The following is a 17,413-nucleotide window of genomic DNA, read 5'->3' as shown; positions in this document are numbered from 1 at the left end:
GTACTGCAGTCGCTTTACCGCACCGTTGTGACAAAAGAGAGCTGAGCCAGAAGGCAAAACTCTCTTTCTACCGGGCCATCTTCGTTCCTACCCTCATCTATGGTCATGAAGGATGGGTCATGACCGAAAGAACGAGATCGCGGATACAAGCGGCCGAAATGGGATTTCCCCGCAGGGTGGCTGGCATCTCCCTTAGGGATAAGGTGAGAAGTTCAGTCATCCGGGAGGGACTCGGAGTAGAACCGCTGCTCCTTCGCGTTGAAAGGAGCCAGTTGAGGTGGTTCGGGCACCAAGTGAGGATGCCACCTGGGCGACTCCCAAGGGAGGTGTTCCAGTCACATCCAGCTGGGAAGAGACCGAGGGGTAGACCTAGGACCAGGTGGAGGGATTATATCTCTTCGCTGGCCTGGGAGCGCCTTGGAATCCCCCAGTCAGAGCTGGCTGATGTGGCCAGGGAAAGAGAAGTTTGGGGCTCTCTGCTGGAGCTGTTACCTCTGCGACCCTGACAGATAAGCAGGAGAAGATGGATGGATGGCTAACAATAATGGGTTACTATTCCCTAAACTGTTAGGGGCAAACATAGTTTAAATACTGGCAACTTATAACTATGAGAAATATACAAATGTATTTTAGAACTTCAATTCCCATTAGATATTTGCCACCATAGCATATGTTAAGAAACACACAAATAGCCAGCCTGCATGTAGTTCTTCCGGTGTGTGGGTGGACTCGTTCGAAATCCTGTTTTGTATTGTCGTGGCTAGGCTGAATTCCATGCAGTTGTTCGGCCGCTCGGGCGGAATGCAGATCAGTCTTTCTGTTGATAGTTGTGGCTGATGAGGCTTATTTCTATATTGTTTTGATATTTTCAGCCTGTTAATTTCACTTCAATAATTTTTTATTGCAGCAAAATGTCATTGTCAAACAGACAGACTGAGCAACATTATCATAAAAATCTGTCATAAATCTTGCATGTATAATAATTTTGCATAATACAAGATCGATATTTGGCGTATCGATACAATATTGCAAACACAAAATATCGCGATACTATGCTGTATTGACTTTTCCCCCACCCCTACTAAACACCAGTATCACTACTTGAACATGAATTTTGCCCTCCTTTCCTTCTGGCCTGCAAATTTCTCAATGACTTTCTGGTTAAAGTCAGTCATCTCAGTCACCAGCCAATGCATTCAGCCTCTCCTGGGTCATGGTGTTTCTGAGAAAGGTTTTAATTCTTTTCAAGGTTGAGAAGCACCTCTCTGCTTCTGCCGTGGTCATGGGTGTGGTGATGAGGATCTTTAGGAGAGTGACAGTCTCTGAAAAGACTTCTTCAAGATTATTCTCCATGAACAACTGGAATAGGTCCACAGCACCACGACAGGCTTTGAACTCTTCCTTGCTGTAGATGAGACTAAGCTCTGTCTTCAGCTTGCTTCCATTGAGCACTGGGTAGGCCTTCAAGGTGTTGCTCAGTGCATCTTCAGGAAATGCCATCTTGTACTGCTCAAACCTGTCTCCCCGCAGCAAGGTGGCACTGACAAGGTGGTCTGTGATGGAGAAGCGTTCCCTGGTGTGTCCCAGTATCACAGACCTACAGAGAGAAGAAGAAAAAAACAATATATGTAAGGTTGACAAAATGCCCATTCCCCCTACAGCACCTAAAATTACCAACAGGCAACAGTTTCGTTTCTAAATATGGAACTAGAAATCATTTTTACTGCCACTGTTACATTCTATGAAGTCATATAAAGTGTAGCATCCCAATCGAATTAATACAAGCCTGGACTGATGGTTTAATGTAGTTTATTCCGTTTCCAATATTACTGCATTGACCAACGTAAGAGCTAGGTAGAAATTAAACAGAAGACAAAATGATACACATTAGACACATTAAGCTAAACTCTGTTAGCACTGAAAAGTTAACAAATACACAAATAAACTCCAAATTATTTCACATTAGACACACACAGATGCAGTTACCTTGTTTCCCTCTCGACTGGAGCTAAACTCCGTTATACACTCCCGTTATGTCGTGTTACTGCACCGTTTCTCCGTGTTACCGTACTGTTCGTTAACGTCTTTCTGTTAACGTCTTTCTGCTCCACTTCCGTTCCTTGTCTCTTCAAAATAAAGGCACATCCTTGTTCATGAAAAATAACAAAACAAAAGCAATTTAACAAATACATGAACCACATTGTTTGGGTTCCTTTACATAAAGAGTAGGACAATTAGCTAACCAGGTCATTTATAGAGCCGTTTACTGCCATCTGCTGGACAAAATGTGAATGGTTATTGCTTAAATCTTGTAGCAAGGATCAGGAAGTTCAACACTTTTACATGGCCATTTTCATTTTAAAGTTCTTTCAGGCGGCAGAATCAACAGAACCCAAGTTATTTGTAAGCACTGCAAAGTTGAATTTTCTTATTACCGGAGTCTGAAATATCACTTGCCTGCTGCTGAAGTTTTAAATCGGGTTGGTCCGGTCCAAACTCCTTTATCCTCTTTTTTTTCTTCCAGCGAACGTCTTGTGAAAGGGTGTTTTTGTAGGGAAATAATCGAATTTTCTTTGATTTCCTACGCGGGTCCACTTGCAGTTGCCATCTCGAGAAGGTACCGTCAATCGGGGGGCTAGCTAGCTCATAGCTAAGGAGCAGGAGTGACCATGCACCTGTGGGTGTGAACTGGAATGACAGCGTTGAGTATTCATTCAAATCACATTAGATAAAAAAAACTGAAAAACGATACCAATTTGACCATTCGCTAAGCCCCGCCCCCCTTGGTTAGTGTCGCTAAGTCCGACAAACATACTTTCAACATGGCGTGTTTGACAGCTGTGCCGAATCACGTTCGTTCATTTCCAATGTGAGATACAGCCTGTCCCAGTCACGTAGCGAGATGACAATGGACCTGGCCAATCACATCGCTACTATCCAATGTGGAGATTGGACCTGGCCAATCACATCGCTACTTTCCAATGTGGAATGGATGACGTACGTTACGCGCCAAAGCAAGCTCAAGCACAGCAAGCACAGCAACGCTCTGCAACAAACGGACGCCATTGTTTTTTCCGCTTATTCTACTTAGAATCTAGCAGTACGATTCAATGGTAAGTAACTATTCAAATATGTGTCTCCTGCTGAAAAATGCATGTGGGGTTTATTTTAATCAATCACACGAAAGTATCCGATTGTTTTGCTACCTGTGTTACGTTACGTTAAGGCCAGTTTATCCACCATAGCTAACAATCGCTATTGCTAACTTGCTGGTCCATTTCGATTTCGCAGAGGAGATGTTGTACAAGATGCCTGCCAGGGGAATTATCATGCTAAATAGTGTGATTTATAAATAGGATAACGTCATTGTTCTAGCTTGCGTGAACTGGGCATGTGAGGTTTATTTTAATCCATCACACGAAAGTATCCGCGATTGTTTTGCTACCTGTGTTACGTTACGTTTGGCCAGTTTAGCCACCACAGTTTACAATCGCGATTGCTAACTTGCCGGTCAATTTCGTTTTGCAGAGGAGATGTTTGTGAGATTATCATGCCAAATGTGTGATTTATAAATAGGATAACGCCATTGTTCTAGCTAGCGTGAACTGGCATCATATAAGGCGGTATGCCAAGCTTTAGGCTAGCTAATATGTGTCGTTCGTGGTGGTACGTTAAGATCAATAAATGTAATGTTTATAGGCTCAATATTAATATGAATAGAAAAAGCCATGTAAATGTAAACAAACTAACGTTACGAATACGATCTACATAATACCCTCATTATCACTATGACTAGCAAATCATATCAACTACTTCACCTTATCAGAGGTGATCAGACACCCAACATTATTGTAACTTGATTGATTTGATAATGCAGCTGTCTGTCATGCTGTGTGTGCGCGTTTGTGCTGTAGTGTCACAGTGTATTGTCCAAAGGATGCTCATTGTTTATTGTTGTCCATTTTCATATTCATATTCCCTTTAGATGAGCAACAAGCCTAAAAGCCACAAGGGCCTGGGGGAAGGAGAGTGGATGGCAAGGCTGAGGGCATTTGCCAGCTCAGGGGTTTGGCCTTCTGGAGGCAACAGACCAGCCCCTAGGCAGCGGAAGTGGTATGCCCTCTATCAGAAGGTAAAATATGGCAATACATAATGATGACTTGAAAAATATACCCTACAATAGTGCAGATACTATGAATAAAGCAAATGACTGTACTACCTACCCCAGACTAAACACAGTACTGATTGTTTCAGATTGAGAATTGCCCCATGCAGGTCCGTGGACAGTCCACTCTGTTTGGAGGGTCAGTGGCCTGTAACTGTGGCTTTCACGGTGCTAAGGTAAGGTGATCTATGTTTAAATGATGTATCGTTATGATTAATCTGGCATCTCATGTCTGCTGCAATGCTGTAGCTGTTATCTCATAACACAATGCTGTTGCTTTAGCAGCCCACCACTCAGCCTCCTGCCGCTGCCTCACAGTCTGCTGCTGTGGCCCCTGGTGCAACGGCTGCTGTGCCACCATCACAGTCTGCTGCTGTGGTCTCGGACCCTGGTGCAACGGCTGGTGCAACGGCTGCTGTGCCACCATCTTTCTTTCGCCCCCCTCCAAGTTTGTCAATGGTGAATATAATATTAAATAACTAATTTCATTCATAGTGGCTTTGTTTTTGTTACATCATAAAATTAATATTGTTTGTCTTTTCAGTTCACTAAATCACGCTTTGGTGGATCTACCTCACCAAAGCCTAATTTAGTGGCTAGGAGGAGCCCGAGCCCCTCTGCCTCCCCTGCGAGGACCCCGAGCCCCTCTGCCTCCCCTGCGAGGACCCCGAGCCCCTCTGCCTCCCCTGCTAGGGCCCCAAGCCCTGCTCCATCCCCTGCGAGGACTCCCAGCCCCTCTGCCTCCCCTGCTAGGGCCCAGAGCCCTGCTCCATCCTCTGTGAGGACCTTGAGCCCTGCTCCACCCTCTGTGAGGACCCCGAGCCATGCTCCATCCTCTGTGAGGACCTGGACCCCCGCTGTGTCCACCAGCATGGCAGAAGTCTGTGTCAGTACAGCAGCGTCTGTTCACTGGCCTGGCTGTTGTGTAGTGTTAGATTTAGGAGGAATATCATAACTTCACATAACAAGAACACATTTCATGTCAAGAACACACTTCATTTTGACCCACACTCAGGTGTCGAATACCCTAGACGATGAGCCATCAAGCATAGTTTCAGGCCTTTGTTTGTCTAGGAGCTACAGCTATTAGACAAGATGGTTGAAGCCAACCTAATTAACATCTATATAGTCATACCTGGCCATCTCCCTTTGGTCAAGCGCACTCCTTACACTGACCTCCAGACATACCTTTATTTCTAATGTGTTGTGTAGGTTATGCTTAGTGTAGCCTTTATTTATGCCATACATTAATAATGTGTTGTGTAGGTTATGCTTAGTGTAGCCTTTATGTATGCCATACATTACTACATTATTGTTGTCTTCTAAACAGGATGCACCTGGAGGAGTTCAGCTGGCCACTGCGGGGGCTGCAGCTTCGGTGTGGTTGCCAGCAGAGATGTATAAAAACATCCCTGTCCAAGACCAGAGGTGGATTTCAAACGCCATCTTCCACTCTGGCAAACTGCGGCAAGACCTGAAGCTGTGGTACGAGCCCCCTGCCCCAGCCCTCATCTACCACCAGACACCGACACCAGACCGCTTCTTAAACCACAGGCTGATGGTGTGGATGCCCTACCACCTGTGGAAGGTGAGGGTAACCTGCCCTGAGTGTGGGAAGCAGCTGACGGGGTACGGTGTCCACAAGAGGGCTCGGAAGGTCCTGGACATCGACAGGTATTACCTGATGGTGACAGAGACACTCAGGTGCACTGTGTGTTCTGTGAACTACCTGTCCACCTCCGAGACTGTCCGGAATCAGCTGGACCTGCCGCACCAGAAAATGTTCCGGATGATCCTGACCCGCCAGTGAGTAAATGGAACTCTGCTGTCACATTCAACTGTTGTTTCGCCGGCTGCGTATGATAGCCTTTACATGACTGTAATGACCCTCCCTTTAATGCGTAACTAATTGGAGCTACATGTTCATTTCAGGTACGCCTGTGACATCCGTGTCATTCGCCTGCTGCGTGACCGGACTCTCGGGAACAGTCCAGCACGTCTGGTGAAGCAGCTGAAGGAGAACCATGGGGAGGAATGGCTGAACAGGTTGGCACACTATCTTGGGGAGTGTGCTGAGTTTGTTGGCCGGCCAAGCCTCTTCCCAGTGGTGTGCCAGGATCCCCCAGAGCCCATTGATGTGCCCACCAGTCGCTGGCTGCTGACGGTCTATGGCAGGGACATCCTCTCTCGCCTGGACCATATTAAAGCCAGCATCACATCAACGTTTGGCTCCATCTTAAAGATGGACTCAACCAAACAGGTAATAATAATACATGTGTACAGTGTAGTTAATCTATATACTCTTGCTCCTGTAGATAGTTCAAATTTTACAGATTTTTTTAACATCGCTATTGTGAAATTCCAGATCACAAAGAAGCTGGCTGGCCATGCCAAGGGGACTGGTCTCTGGGTCACCTCCATTGGGAACGAGGTTGGCCAGATCGTGACCAGTGTGGTGACAGTGCAGGAGGGGCCAGGACTGGACAGGATGGTGGCAGGAGTGATGGAGCGGTACCGCCTTGCAGCTGTCGCACCCCCACTGCTGCTGTATGTGGACTGTAACTGCTGCATCAGTGAGGGGTCCACCACGCTGCAGAACAGGTTTGGGGAGTGGCCAGACCTCCAAATACGGCTGGACATCTGGCACTTCATGCGGAGGCTGGCTGTTGGGTGTACCACCGACGCCCATCCCCTCTACCCCACCTTCATGAGCTGCCTCTCTGCCTGCATTTTTGAGTGGGATGCAGGGGACCTCTCTCTGTTGCATCAGGCAAAGAGAGAGCAGCTCAGGCAGGAAGGTGTGCCAGCCATTACTGATGCTGCGGTGGATGCCAGGATCAGTAAGAGGGAGCTGAGCCAGTACTGCCGCAGGAGGACGCGCGGCGTGGAGGCCACCATCAGCCTCATTGGGCGGCTGCTGCAGCAACTGGGCGGGACCAATGGGAATGACCTGATGGGGGTGCCACTGCTGGACCAGGTGCGCATGGAGCACATCTGGCGTGTGCAGCAACGCCACGTCAGCTGCATCCAGGACCTGCCTGGTGTGCAGCTCTACACCGAGACCGGCACCATCAGGAAGGGAGGTGTGGTCCTCACCAGCTACCGCTGTGCCAGGGGGTCCACATCCCTGGAGTCCTTCCACTGCCACCTGAACAGGTTCATTCCAGGTTGGTGTCTCCCTTATGTATATAAGCAGTCACTATGCTCTTTTATGAAAGCACTCATTAGATTGGAAAGCTAGACCTTTTTAATTGACTATTAATATTTCATTGTTTTCACAGGAACCAGTGCAAATGCGCTGAATTTTCAGCTCTACCTCCTGGAAGGCCTGAACAGGTGGAACCAGGACCGGGGGGCGGCGGCGGTGACCAGCAGGCCATCGTCTCTGCTCACCTACTCCGGGGATGTGACCCAGAGCGTCAACACCAACAACATAAAGGTGTTTGGCCGGGCATATGTGCCAAACTTCAGGCCACCCTCCAAATACACCGGTATGCTAATGTAATGATATCTGTCTACCTAGTGTATATGCTTGACATCAAACATGACATTAATGTTTATTAATTATGTGTGCATGCTTGTTTATCTGTTCTTTTTCATAGGAGAGCTGCTTGGTGTTGACTACCTCCTAAGTCAGACTGGGCAGCCCCTGAAGGTCAACCCTGACGCAGAGGAGACGGAGGACATGCTGGAGGATGTGGAGGGGGGTGAGGAAGTGGACGAGGGCATTGAGGAAGACCATATACCTGACCTCATGGTGCCAGGTCTCCTTCATAACCCAACACAGCCTATCTTCTCTCTGGCTGCTCCCTCCTCCGTGGCTGCTGCCTCCTCCCAGCCTGCTGCCTCCTCCCAGCCTGCTCCCTCCTCCCTGGCTGCTGTCTCCTCCCTGGCTGCTCCCTCCTCCCTGGCTGCTGCCTCCTCCATGGCTGCTGCTGCCTCCTGCATGGCCGCTCCCATCCAGCCTGCTGCCTCCTCCCTGGCTGCAGATGTGTCTGGGGTATGTTAAAGCATATTTATTTGATAATAAATAACATCACGTGTCTTTGTTTTGTCCACACTTCACTGATCTCATATTTCTGATCCCTGTTTTTTACCAGGCCGTGGATGAGTCCGGCATGCCAGGCATGGACAGGGTGGACAGGCTGGCAAAATGCCTCGTGGAGCTGCGCAACCAGCCACTACTAACACTCAGCAACCAGCAGGTTAGGAACTCTTATTGTTTTGTTTTTCTCCTCTGTTCCCTGACACATGTCCGCACTTCAATGTTTTTGTTTTCTCATGTGCTGTTCTCTCTATGTTGTCTTTCTCAGGTGGACAATATTGTCGGCCTCTGGCAGGAACTGCTTCCCTACGACCAGCAGCGGGTGGTCTTTGCCGCAAGACACCAGCCCAAGCTGGCCACGGGGAGGTTCAGGAGTCCTAAGAAGAGGCAGGAGTTCACGCCGGGGGTGAGAGCGTAAAGAGGCATGCCCTCACCACCTCTGCCCCAATTGCCCAGTGGCCAGACTGTTGCCGGCTCGTGGAGAGCATCTTCGTTAGGCTCTGTGCCATCCACCGCAGTCCCAAGAAGAAGGGGACTGGCACAGTGTCTAGGTTTGACCTCGTCCTGGAGGACTACCGCCAGATCAGGCGGCGTATTCTGGGGTCCGAGGTCATGCCGAAGACCTCCATGCAGCTGGTGGACGTGAGCCACACCACCCTGGTCCAGTGGAACAGCAAGAGGGTGCAGAGGCAGGAGACTGCGGTGGTCATGCAGGGGCTGGACCTGCCCAGTCGACTGTCTGTGGCGGCTGACCCTCTCCCCACAGCCAAAACGCGGGCCGTGTCTGCACCCCCCCAATCTGGCCCGGCTCACCAGTACCACCTGCCCAGCAGCACCGTGGGCCAAGCGAGGAGAAAGACCACACACACACACACACCCGCAGTCGCCACACACACACACACACCCGCAGTCGCCACACACACACCCGCAGTCGCCACACACACACACACACCCGCCACACCTGTGGCTGTGAGGCCACGTACTCCTCGGCAGCTCTTCCCTGCTCCAGCTCCAGCTCCAAGTTCATCTCCGAAGCTGATGCTGCTGGGACCAGTAGGTGCTCAGGTGCCTGTCCTGATGGCTGCCCCACAGGCCCTGAGCTACAGCCTCATGCCTCCTCCTCCTCCTCCTCCTCCTGCTCCTCCAGTCCGCAAACTGACCCGCAGGGTACTACACAACACCTGTAAGCAGTGTAAGGAGTTTAGGACGGCAGAGACTGGACACAGCCAGTATAAAGGAAAGGTGTACTGCCCAAACATTGAAACTGTCCCAAAAGAACAGTGGCTGGAGGACATGAAGAAAAAAAAATAGTTTTATTCATATATTGTTCATATATGATATTGTTATTGTTATTGTTATTGTTGTAATAAAACTTTGGTTGATAAAAAAATATATGCTTCACTGTCCCCTTTTCTCTCCTTTCCTCCTCTTTTTCTCCTTTTTTCTTCTTTTTTCTCCTTTTTCTCCCTTTTTTTTCTCTTCCCCCTCCTCTTCCTTTCTTCCCCCCCCTTAACAGACTATTGTTCCCCAGCTTTTAAGGTAAAAATAGCCTGGGCGGCTGGTTACCGGCCTGACAACGAGCCAAGATCAGACATTCGAAGGCCAGTGAGCATCCCAACTACGGGTCGGAGCCAAGATACTGTCCCAGACTGAAAGAAAGGTAACACTGGGGGCTCGTCCGGGATTTTCTGTACAAGAGGAGCAACGCGTGTGAGTTAAAGAACGGAGTGCAGTAGGATGGCAACGTTCGGAGCTAATGCTAATGCTAGTCACGGACTAATGAAGCATGCTAATATAGCGAGCCCAAAAGTCAGCTTTAATCCATTCCTGGTGGACATTAAACAGGTAAAGAGGGTATGGGAACAGCACTAACCCCTTCATAACGAGCATGGAATTAACGCTAGTGGCACGTGGCGCAGCAGACCGCGCTGTCCATGCCTCCCCACCGGCATCACTTAACCCTTTCATCACCCCGACAAAGCAACACGTGCCCACTATACGTGAGTTTATAAGCCCCTTTGAGCCAAAATGTGACCGTTTAATGAACATGGCATCGACCCCATTGAAAGCTGCACATTATGGGGGAGGACAACACTCGTCTCAGGCTACCTTTACACGGAAACGATCTGAAACAAAAACGCAAAAGTGGCGTTTCGTTTTCACTTTTAAATCTGCATTTAGACGAGCGTTTTAGGGTGAAAATCTGGGTGCATACGGAAACGCAAAAGTGTTTGACGTTTGGCCTTCTAATGTGTTTCCCTCGGTTTTCTGGCGCTTTATTATGCTTGTCACGTCATTTCTATGTGACGAGAAACGAAGTTTTGCGTTTTTCATCCTTTACACGGTGGCGCGACAGTGGAGCGTTTTCAAGAATTCCACTCTGGAGGGTGGTTTCACTTTCTTGCGTTTTCATCCCCCCAAAACGCCGTTTCCATCTAAACGATATAGTGCATCCGCAAAAATGGTTTGCGTTTTTAAGCCGTTTTCGTTTCCGTGTAAAGCCACCCTCAGCTAAATAACCCCTTCACTTCCATGGATTATCACCATCAGACCTGCAAACTCTTCAGAGTAAAAAAGGTGACAGTTTCACAAGAGGGGGGGGGGACGCATTTCTGAGCATGACAAAAATCAGCATACTTTATCAAATATCATTGTCAAAACATCCTTGAGGCTTAAAGAGAATGAGTAGTACACATTTAATATTTTAATTGTATTTAAACTCACGGAAACGCCTTGAACTCAAGGAAAAGTTGGGTGTCCTACCAGGACACATAACACTGAAAAAAAAAAGACAGGCATGAAAATAAACATTTATTTTTTTTGTGTCTTAGCCTGGACGAGTGTTTTGCAAGCTTGCTTGCGTCGTTTGGCTGCATGCCGCCTTCTGGCCAGCGCTTCCTCTTCTGCCTTGGCTCTTCTTGTTGCAGCAGCACTTGAGCATGGCTGGCAGCCAAACTCCCTCCTGCATTCATTTTCCTTCAGATTTGTTTGCTTCCTCAGAGCTTTGTCCTTGGTCCCTACCGACATGATTTTGTGGCACATCCTCTGGTCCACTAGCCCATACTTGAGGTCTTCTCTTTTGAACATCTCCACTGCCGTCTGCTTCCGGGTGAGCAAGGAGTGTTTCACGATTTGGATGGCACTCAGAGTGGAAATGTTCATGCTGCAACTTCTCGGGTCGATGATTTCATACATAAGACTGAATGAAGACTCCACCAGTGGCCCATGGAACACCGACAACGCTGCCTTTACTGCTATGCTGAGACCTGGGTACCTTCCCGTCTCCAAGACAGCTGCCCACAAGCTGACAGCATCATCTCCTTCTTTGAATGTTGGCAGGCTCTTGTCTACGCCATACTGGAGAACCTAGGATAAGATAAGAACCGTTTCATTATTCCACCAGGGCCATTTCACCTCCACAGCAGCAAAATATAGGGTTCAAAAATAAACAGCGACAATAAATATCAAAAGCATCCACACAAGACTCACAAACAAGCATTTCATACTAACATTAGGGAAGTGCATTATCCAGCTCACCTCTTTATGAACATCCACATCAGCAGGGAGAAACTGGCTCAACATCTCCGTAAGTTGTCTCAGCAGACGTCCAGTCTTAGAGTGCCTCCTTGCAACAGGGTCGACAGCAGACAGGCAATGCTGGGTCTTATTCTCCAGTGGCAGCTTGCTCTGCAGGTATTCTCCACATGTGATGTATGCCTGGAGTACTTGGTCCAGGAAGGGCTTAAGAAGCTGTATAAATATTGACAATAAAACACTGGTATAGTTGTGCACCTTTATCATTGGCAATAAAATGGCTTTGGTCCAAAAGTTGGGTGACTAATTTTAAACCACTCACATGGTGTTGAGGATGCTCCCGTCTGAATCTGTCTGCCACTCAACCAACATACACCTCTCTTGCAGGCAGCAGTTTGTCTCCCTTGAGTTCGAGACCTGCCAGGGTCCTGGGGAATGGTGGCAGGTGTTCTGACTTCACAAAGCATGCAAGGAAGTTGGTGAAAACCTGCAGCTGCTTGTCATGCAACTTGTGCACAAGGGTGTCACGACTCTGAGGAAGTAGTAATATTGTGCGAGTGAGAGATGGACATGAATTTCCACCATACAAGCAGAGTAAGACACAGCCAGTTACACTGGTAACATAAAATAAAAGATGTTAAAACACCTCTGGGCTAGCATTTAAAACTATCCAAGCTTTATGATACAACATAGTTGTGAAACAGTATTTCAATATACCTGGAACTCCATGATGTATTCTTTCAGAATAGCAAGGACACCTGTGTAGACACTGAGATGCAGCTCTGTTTTGGTGTTTTCATGCCACAGTTTCTTGACCAACCGCTGCTTTCGGTCTCTGCCCTGCGGTGCCATTCCTGGAAGAGAATATATAAAAGCTCTTGTTTGTTGATTTACCAAAGCAAATGTCAGATGGTGAACATGCAGGCCAAAGTTGACACACCATTGATATTCCCCTTAATTTGTCCAATCTACAACCGCAATGGATTGATTTACCTTTCCCGCTGAGGTCAATGTGAAAAGACTGAATGCATCTCTGGGCCTTTTCATTCACATGGTGAGCAGCATAGAGTTGTTCAAAAGGTTCTTTGTAGAGAGCCTTGTCTTCTTCATCCATGAACCGACAGAAAGAACACATGTCTCAAGTTATGATTTTCAGTCACATATGATATTCACGCATCAGAGGACAATAATAAGGCCATCTAATGGCCATTAAATGACCAAAGGGTCAGCGGTTCAAATCGTGTCTCCTCTGCCCACATGTCAAAATGTCCTTGGGCAAGAGACTGATCCCCAAATTGCTCCTAATGAGCAGGCTAGCTGCATGGCAGCTGCTGCTATTGGTGTGTGAGTGGGAGTGAATGGGTGATAAGAGGCCACTGAGTGCTGTCAAGGTGGAAAACAGCTATACAAGTGCTCTACACACCTGTATGAATTTAATTCTTCGCCTGTTATTCCAAGTGATTCAGCCTACGGGCCATGTTCGGAGCATGCTGCAGCCATGGGCTTCGAACTAAGACAGAGAGTGAGAGGACCAGGTGAAGCCCTAGACCTTTTAAGAGACGATATCTACGAGAAAGTGTCCATTGTGTATGCTGACCGTACTGAGTTGGAGCAGGACAGTATCAGCGTGGAGGTATTCACCAACGCCCTGGCTGACGCAGAGTTAATTCAAAAGCTATTGGAGGAGAAGCCAGGCACCCTGGCTAAAGCCTACGAGATTGCCCACAGGTATGAGACCACCAGGTGGGCAGCCAGAGCCGTCACACAGCTAATGCAGCCTGGTCTTCCTAACGCTGCAGAGAGGAGACCCAGGGCAGCTATGGTGGCTGAAAAGCGAGCTGTGGAGCCCGCTAGCACCCCTAGAGGAGCACCAAGGTTTCAGCAGCAGTGGCAGTCCAACAAAGCTAAACCTGTAAAAATGAACTTTAAAGAAGTAATCTGCCACAACTGTTCGAGCTCAATCTTGGTTGTGACAGCCAATCGCGTTGCCGTCTGTAACCAAGATTCAACCAAGAATTCAGAGCTCTGGCCAATCAGCGCTTGTATCGTAACCAAGATTCAACCAAGAATTGACCAATCGGCGTTTCAGTATGCCGTGTATACTCGGAGTGGATGCCGGCTAGTGAGAGAATCACTTTTTCCAACTCTGCGAAAGTAAGTACATCTTTTAAACACATTGTCAACGCTTATAAACTGTTTTATTAGATATATATTTAGATATATTTTAAGTAAAGAACATGTTGATCAGAGATATTACCGTTAATCTTCCACGGTCTCCGGTGTTTTTCTCTCCGTCCGACGTGTGTTAAAAGTTAATTCAGTCTTTAAGCGAGTTTTAACAGCATGAGATACAAATAAAACCAACAGTCAAGAGCAAAGTCTTGCCCTTGATTATAACCGGACACCCGTTTTTAATTTGCCATTCATTTAAACACTAAACCTCACTGTTGAATAATGAATGGGGGAGGGTGAAGTTACAATGCAGTTTTCATCATTGCCTCTATCAGCATACTATACATACTGTGTACTGGTAGCTAGATTACTGCTGTGTTTTAATCACATTTTGTATCTTTTTTTATGTTGTATTCCTCAGTGTATCATTGTTTTATATTATATAATATTTTTAGCCTGTTCAAAAAGACATGTCATTATACATTATAATTTCTGGAAAGCCCTGGTAATAGGATAGTATGCACAGTTGCCTTCAGTAATGTTTTGTACCAGCTCATCTTTTACAGCTTGTGTAATAAATATTTATTATAAATGGTCTATTTCTATTTTTTATATTTTCTAGAGGGAACCATGCTTTACAAAATGGGCTGACGGCAGTCTGAACCTTACAGACACATTGGAAGCTACGAAGGTGAAGGAAAGAACAAAGGCAGACCGGGGATGCAACCTCTTTCCCCAGAGGAAGTGATGGATAAGGCCAGAAGAGCCATAACCCAGCAACACATGAGATCCAATCCAACAGAGGACACCTGATGGGTTTGTTCAAATTGTGGCACCAGGTGTGGAGAGCACTAAAAGGTATGTTACATTAAGTAAACACAGAGACATTTAAAATGACTGAAACTGGCTCAAATACTAACTCCACCTTAATTAGTGCAGCCAGGTTTATGAAAGGATCCTTATTAACTTGAACACCACCTTTCCTTCCTTGGGTCCAAAACAAACAATTACTAGGAGGCGTACAATAAGCAAGGCTATGTGTCAGATGGAATAAATCAGACCAACACTTGCTGGGTTTTCCTCGTAACTTTAGGGAAATCAAGCCACAGAAAAGTAAAAACAAATATCAATCTTTAGTAATTAACATTAAAAGTATTCTGTTGGGTTTGCAGGTGCTTCGTTGGGGCTCACAGTCCCGCACAGTGGCCAGACTGCAACCGAGTGGTAGAGGCCATCTTCACAAACCTCTGTCAGCTCTACCCAAATAGTGTGCGCTGTGAGGGAGTGAGGGTCTCACGATTCAAAATGGTGACACGTGCTTATAAGCACATCCGAGAGTGTGTGATCACCAATGCCAAGTTGATGACTGAGACCACCATCCAGCTCCCAGAAGTCAGTGCTGCAACTGTGACACAATGGTGAGTGAACAAGCATACTGCGATACATGTTTACTTACACTGTAATACTTAGCCAAGTTGTTTATTAATATTGATTGTTCATGTTTTCCAAGGTTCAGCAGGCGTTGCAGGTCTCGGGAACATCAGATCCTGAAGCAGGGTATCCCAGCTCCTGACGCACCCATGGCAGGACCTGAGAAGCTTCCTGTGGCCATGCAGAAAGGGCCATCTCTGTATCCCGGGAGTTTGGCTCAGCCTCACATCTTTGTTCTGCCACCAAACACTGCTGATGAGGCAAAGCTCAAGAAGGGATCGAGACCATTGGCCATCTCGCAGGTCCCACAATTTGAGACGCTAATATAAATATTTTAATCATTGCTGTTGTTGTTGCTGTTTTTTTAAATGTTATTATTATTGTTGTTTTAAATATAAAAATAAGTATAAAACAAGTTTGGATGTTTCTGTTTAGTTTTTTCATCATCATATTTCACTTGCATTATTACTAAGTAGTAGTCTATATTAAGTACATATATTGAAGTACTGTACAATTATGTACTTACATGCATGCTCCTTAATACTTCAACTTCACTACATTTTAGAGGCAAATATTACTCCTAAACTCTTAATTCACTTCATTGATTTGATACCATGAGTTACTTTGAAGATTTGTATTATGTTACAAAGCATAATAATATAAACAAAGAATGAATTACACATTTTTAGTTAACTTTAATGATCCCTTTATTTTATTCACAACCTACCCAGCAGTATGGTAAACACAATTAATGAACCTTTACATGAATACATGGAGTAATGGGAGTGGAGACCAGACAGCTGATCAGATTCAGGTAATGAGTTTTTAGCTGCTATTCAAGGGAGCGAGCGGGATTCGAAACTGCGCTCGCGGGCGTATTTCGGTGACTTGTTGGTTACCGAACACAGACGCGCTATGTTCTTGGCGCAGGGCACATACAGAGAAACTGCCCATCTCCCTGCAAGCCCAAGCAGCATGCACTGAACACCAGCACTACTCCGGCTCCTAACTCAGGTACGGTGGTCACATGCACTAAAGGCTCAGAAGATGATAAGAGTATCAAAATACAGATACATGGACTTGAACTGTGTGCTCTGCTAGACTCTGGTGCTTGGAGGAATGTACTCCCCCTCCACCATTTCGACGCCATTGCCATTGCATCCAGGCCTCAAATCCAGCCATCCACCGTGCAAGTGTGCAAACAGAAGTCAACCTGCTGGTGCGAGTCGGGAGCAGAGTCACCAACGTGAACTTTATTATGGCAGACACAGCTGACAATATGGAGGTTATTCTGGGGCATCCTTTTCTGCTGCAGTCACAAGCTCACCTGGACTATGGTCACAAAGAAATCACTCTCTTCGGTGAGAGGGTTCCTCGCCTCAAACCCAGCACACAGGCCGAGGTGCACCTCGTCAGAGTGGCTCGCACAACAGTCAGGATGTGAGTATGTAGTGCCTGGTACTGCCCGCCTCCGCAATGCTGTTTGTGGAGATATGATGTTGACACCCACCAAAGGCTTCATTGAGACAGCATGTCCTGGCAGCCCGTGTCGTCGTCCAGACCCAGCAGTCCTCCAACCTCCCCATGAGAATTTACAATCCTGGCCCCACACCAGTCACGCTGAGGAAAGGGGCAGTGGTTGGAGTCCTCCAGCCGGCAGAGGTGTTGGGGGACATGGATCTCCAACTGACCAGGAAACCTGCTGCCCCAGAGCCTAAGGACAATCCTGCTCTCCCTGTACCCAGCCATCTACAGGACATGTACACTGAGAGCTGTGCTCGGCTGTCTGAGGGGGACCGAGCTGGATTAGCCCACGTGCTAAAGTCATACAGTGATGTGTTCTCCACTGGACCTACCGATCTTGGCCGCACGAACCTAGTGCAGCATGACATTCAGACCACTCCAGGGCCACCTGTGAAACAGCCACCACGCAGAATGGCCAGAGACAAACAGATCGCTGCAGACCAGCAAGTACAGCAGAGCCTTGAGGCTGGCGTAGCCCAACCAAGCAACAGTGGCTGGGCTGCATCAATTGTAATGGTAAAGAAAGAAGATCAAAGCCCACG

At 47.2% G+C, this 17,413-nt stretch overlaps 2 protein-coding genes and 1 long non-coding RNA gene across 3 annotated transcripts; all 3 read left to right on the top strand.

Moving 5' to 3' along the window:
• The first annotated feature begins 2,897 nt into the window (after positions 1-2,897).
• LOC134883442 (mucin-1-like) lies at positions 2,898-5,388 on the top strand. The gene is made up of 6 exons (XM_063911805.1): positions 2,898-3,113; positions 3,986-4,132; positions 4,255-4,341; positions 4,448-4,624; positions 4,710-5,055; positions 5,378-5,388. The coding sequence occupies exons 1-6, from the start codon at positions 3,111-3,113 to the stop codon at positions 5,386-5,388; spliced, it is 771 nt and encodes a 256-aa protein (XP_063767875.1). The 5' UTR covers positions 2,898-3,110.
• Positions 5,266-9,521, top strand: LOC134883438 (uncharacterized). Its single transcript, XM_063911800.1, has 9 exons — positions 5,266-5,971; positions 6,098-6,425; positions 6,531-7,332; positions 7,447-7,656; positions 7,768-8,165; positions 8,266-8,370; positions 8,479-8,616; positions 8,667-9,047; positions 9,204-9,521. The coding sequence occupies exons 1-9, from the start codon at positions 5,457-5,459 to the stop codon at positions 9,519-9,521; spliced, it is 3,195 nt and encodes a 1,064-aa protein (XP_063767870.1). The 5' UTR covers positions 5,266-5,456.
• Positions 9,522-13,769: 4,248 nt separating this feature from the next.
• Positions 13,770-15,647, top strand: LOC134882373 (uncharacterized). The gene is made up of 4 exons (XR_010168149.1): positions 13,770-13,898; positions 14,539-14,774; positions 15,089-15,334; positions 15,427-15,647. It is a non-coding gene; the product is annotated as an uncharacterized LOC134882373 (long non-coding RNA).
• Positions 15,648-17,413: the final 1,766 nt, after the last annotated feature.

The sequence above is a fragment of the Eleginops maclovinus genome, chromosome 20 (genome assembly GCF_036324505.1).
Source record: "Eleginops maclovinus isolate JMC-PN-2008 ecotype Puerto Natales chromosome 20, JC_Emac_rtc_rv5, whole genome shotgun sequence".
Taxonomy (NCBI): Eukaryota; Metazoa; Chordata; class Actinopteri; order Perciformes; family Eleginopidae; genus Eleginops; species Eleginops maclovinus.
Note: the sequence above shows the minus strand (reverse complement) of the source record. Positions and strands in the feature narration are given on the sequence as shown.

Coding starts and splice junctions, on each gene's coding strand:
- LOC134883442 (XM_063911805.1), top strand. Junction 4,342..4,447: donor GTGGCTTTCACGGTGCTAAG/GTAAGGTGATCT, acceptor CTGTTGCTTTAG/CAGCCCACCACTCAGCCTCC. Junction 4,625..4,709: donor CCCCTCCAAGTTTGTCAATG/GTGAATATAATA, acceptor TTGTCTTTTCAG/TTCACTAAATCACGCTTTGG.
- LOC134883438 (XM_063911800.1), top strand. CDS start 5,457: ATGCCATACATTACTACATTATTGTTGTCTTCTAAACAGGATGCACCT. Junction 8,166..8,265: donor TGGCTGCAGATGTGTCTGGG/GTATGTTAAAGC, acceptor GTTTTTTACCAG/GCCGTGGATGAGTCCGGCAT. Junction 8,371..8,478: donor TAACACTCAGCAACCAGCAG/GTTAGGAACTCT, acceptor TGTCTTTCTCAG/GTGGACAATATTGTCGGCCT.